The sequence below is a fragment of the Cebus imitator genome, unplaced genomic scaffold, assembly GCF_001604975.1.
Source record: "Cebus imitator isolate Cc_AM_T3 unplaced genomic scaffold, Cebus_imitator-1.0 Scaffold118, whole genome shotgun sequence".
In the NCBI taxonomy this organism is placed as follows: domain Eukaryota; kingdom Metazoa; phylum Chordata; class Mammalia; order Primates; family Cebidae; genus Cebus; species Cebus imitator.
In genome coordinates, this window is record NW_016107433.1 from 2,797,559 (window position 1) to 2,801,497 (window position 3,939).

General features: G+C 42.3%; 1 protein-coding gene across 1 annotated transcript in view; it reads right to left on the minus strand.

The window, feature by feature from the left end:
- The window catches only part of TERF2 (telomeric repeat binding factor 2), a 37,517-nt gene that overhangs the window by 8,724 nt on the left and 24,854 nt on the right, over positions 1-3,939 (minus strand). The window contains exon 8 of the mRNA XM_017539226.2: positions 1,258-1,477. Coding sequence (XP_017394715.1) covers positions 1,258-1,477 — 220 coding nt within the window. The remainder of the gene's footprint in view (positions 1-1,257; positions 1,478-3,939) is intronic.

The window sequence follows — 3,939 nt, forward strand, 5'->3', positions numbered from 1 at the left end:
ACCCAGGAGGCGGAGGTTGTGGTGAGCCGAGATCACGCCATTGCACTCCAGCCTGGGTAACAAGAGCGAAACTCCGTCTCAAAAAAAAAAAAAAATCAGTCATAATTCATGTAAGTATTACACATCTCTGGAATAGTTCCTTTTAGTCTTTTTTCTTTGTGAATACATTTGATGGAAGAATGTGCTTATAAGGGTTATGGGATTGGAATACTACCTTTGTGTTTTATTTTTTCCAACTTAAGCTTTACTGTTGGAATTTCAGAAGTTTAATAATTTTAATACAAATTTTTGTGCAATTAACAATTATTTTCGAGGCTGGGCCTGGTGGCTCACGCCTGTAATCCTAGCACTTTGGGAGGCCGTGGTGGGTGGATCACCTGAGGTCAGGAGTTCAAGACCAGCCTGGCCATCACGGAGAAACTCCATCTTAAAAAAAATATATATATATACATTTTTTTTTTCATAGCATAAATTTCTGAAATGGGATTAAAATGTCAAAGAATATAAATATTTTAAAATATTTGATACATATCACCTAATTATCTTCCAGAAATTGTTTTCTAGTTTACACTCTCCATAGTAACTATGTTCTTTATAAAGTGAATCTTACCAATAGAGACTATGTTTAATTGCTGACAAAATTGTGTGAAATAATTATATTAAATATTATATCTCAGCTTTTGTTTTTATGTATTATCTTTTCTTCGAATTTTAGAGAGGGTAAACCTTTTTCCAAAATCTCATATGTAATAATTTAAATTTTCCTTGTCTAGTCATAATATTTGCTTAACACTCTACTAGATGGAACATTTTATTTGAAGGAGTTTTTTTAATAATTAAAGATTTTAACCCTTTGGAAAAAAAAAAAAACGTAAGGTGTTAGTTACTCTGACAGTCTCCATTATTTAATGGGAGAGGACATCAGACTGATTCCTTGGCAAGGGCACCGTGACTCACACCTGTAATCCCAGCATTCTGAGAGGTCGAGGTGGGAGGATCACTTGAGCCCAAGAGTTTGAGACCAGCCTGAGCAACAAAGTGAGACCCCATCTCTACAGAAAGTGAAAAAAACAGCCAGGTGTGGTGGTACACAGCTGCAGTCCCAGCTAATTGGGAGGCTGAGGCAGGAGGACCACTTGAGCTCAGGAGGTTGAGGCTGCAGTGGGCCATGTTCACACCACTGCACTCTAACCTGGGTGACAGAGCAAGACCCTGTCTGAAAAAGAAAAACAAACAAACAAACAAACTGATTCTTCATGAATCAAAATGAGGTCGAGAACTTATTGAACTTTTTTGAGATTGGAGACAAGCAGCTTCTGGAATATTAACATGACAGTAACATGCATCTTCAGCAAGCATCAAGAAGAAGCCAAGGAGAATCTCCTGCTTACCCTGAACTGGAAACAGTTCATCTTCATCCACCCAAGTCTCCTTTTCTTCAACACCATTAGAGTTGTTCCACTTGCCTTTGGGTATTCTGAGGGGACATTAAGGAGAGCACAAGGTATTAATAGATTCTGCCTATAGATCATCCCAGATTCTGCCCTTGGCTCACTCTTGGCTCTGCATTCCTCCCTGTCCTGCTGTGACCACATTCAAGGTTCACCTACATGCACCTCCCAAAGCCACTATCTTTTATCCTGGCTGGCCAGGCAACTCCACGTAACACCCTCCAGGGTTCAGGACACCCTTCAAATTCAGTACTGGGTGCATCAAGTACATCACCACCACCCCTAAAGAATCTGTTCATTTTCCTGTTTTTTCGCTTGTTTGGATTTGATTCTATTTTAAAGGTCTCAGTATTCTGATTTAGAACCTGCAAACTCCTCCCTCTCTTCCTTGGACATGCTTTCTTCCTATATCGGGACTGATTTTTCCCTTTCCATTCTCCCTTGTTCAAGCTCGCAGTGCTTTTCACCAGTATTCCGCTAGCCTCTTAACTGGAGTCTCTGCTGCTAGCCTTCTCCCCGTCCAAAGCCAAAGATTATTTTAGGACAATCATCTTAAAATTACCACCTGCCTCCTCTATTTCCTAATGGCTCTCTAACAATGGAGTCTAAAGGTCTACATGGAGGACTCCAGACCATCCAGTCTGGCCCCCGTTTCTTAACAACCGCCCCCAATGCCCATACCTGTGCAAACAGCACAGTCACATTGTTCTGCTTTCTCCCTCCCATAAGCTCTACACTTTCCTGCCTCTACATAGTCTGTTCCCTCTGCTTGGGAGTCCCTCCCCTGCCAAGTGACATCCCATCCATCTTTCAAGGCCATGGTTCTCAATGAAGCCTCCTCTACCTACTGACCCCCACACACACAGAAAGCCCTGCTCCTCCAGCCTGCAGTGCTGTTTCCACTGTACCGACACTTTATAGTGTGCCCTAACCAGGACAGCCTCAAAGGCAGGGGCCACATCTTCCTTTGTCCACCCCAAACACACAGCACACTTAGCACAGTAACACAGACCCCAACATGAGCTGGAGACATATTGGCTACACTAACATTGGGATTGTCAGCGAGTCACAGGGAATTATACCATTAAAGATTAGAGTAAAAAGCAAACAGGAATCCTTCCTGTGAACATGAAACGTTAAGTTCTTGGGTGTGGCTTAAAAAAAGTACAAAAGCTGAAAATAACCCCAAACTCAAATTAGTCAACGAAAATAACAGTCCATTTCTTCTAAACTTTGCATTTACCTTATTAATAACTGCCCTGGGAACAGAGCAAAGCACAAATCTGACCTCAGAATTATAACACCTTTTACAAACATGGAAAATGTTTGAATTCAGAGTCTTGAGGAATTTATATAAATCAAAATGACCCGCAAAAGTTGACCAAGAGTAGTGACAAATTTCTGTATCTTTTGCCTGCCATGAAGAAACTTATTTTTAATGCTGTTTGAGTATTTTGCAAATTTGATGAATTAGAGGCTTGAAAAAATTCCTTGAGTTCCCTAAGTTTTCTATGAAATTACTTAACTAAGTGGCCAAGAAAAATGGCAGACCTAACTTTCTCTTTTGAAATTGGATCTTATCCCCAAATGTTACTTGAGAATAATTTGCCTGGGACAAAGTGAAAAAATTTTACAGGGGGTTTTTCTTTCTCAGGATATTCTTGTGTTAATGTCTATTTATAAATAAAAGTCAGATGGGTTACAGTTTGTTTTCTATCTGCTTATCCCAGTGCTGGAATAAAAGCGACTGGAACCTCAGTCACCTGCTGGTCTCAGGTTCCCTGAGTAGCTGTCCTCTCTCCCTGCAGTCTTCAACAGGTCACCTTCTCCCCGTCCTCTGTTGAACTCTAAGCACTATGACCTGTACAAATACATGCTTTGGTAGCGATTTTACAAGACCTGTGACGTCTTTTAGGTGATACTGCATTCACTGCCTCTCCTGACTTCCCAGGTGGACGAGGCTTAGATCTGGCTGCCCCTCCTAACTGTCATGGGCTGAGTGGTCCTGGGCAAGTCAGGCCACTTCCTGGTCCTCATGCTCCTGACTGGCAAAGTTTGAACGGGAAAAGCAATGGTCTAGCAAGGATTGGCAAGCTGCAGTCTGTGGCAGCTGGCTTGTGTAGCATGAAGCTCGGGCTGAGAATGGCTACCCATTTTTTATGGGTTGTAACAAAAAATAAGAAAAGAAGGTCAGGAGCAGTGGCTCATGTCTGTAATCCCAGCAGTTTGAGAGGCCCAGGCAGGTGGATCGATTAAGTCCAAGAGTTTGAGACCAGTCTAGTTAACATGGTCAAACCCCATCTGTACAAAATATACAAAAAATTAGCTGGATGCAGTGGCGCACACCTGTGGTCCCAATTACTGGGGTGGGGGCGGGGTGGCTGAGGCAGGAGAATTACTTGAACCTGGGAGGCAGAGGTTGCAGGAAGCTGAGATCTGGCCACTGTACTCTGGCCTAAGTGACAGAGCGAGACCCCGTCTCAAGAAA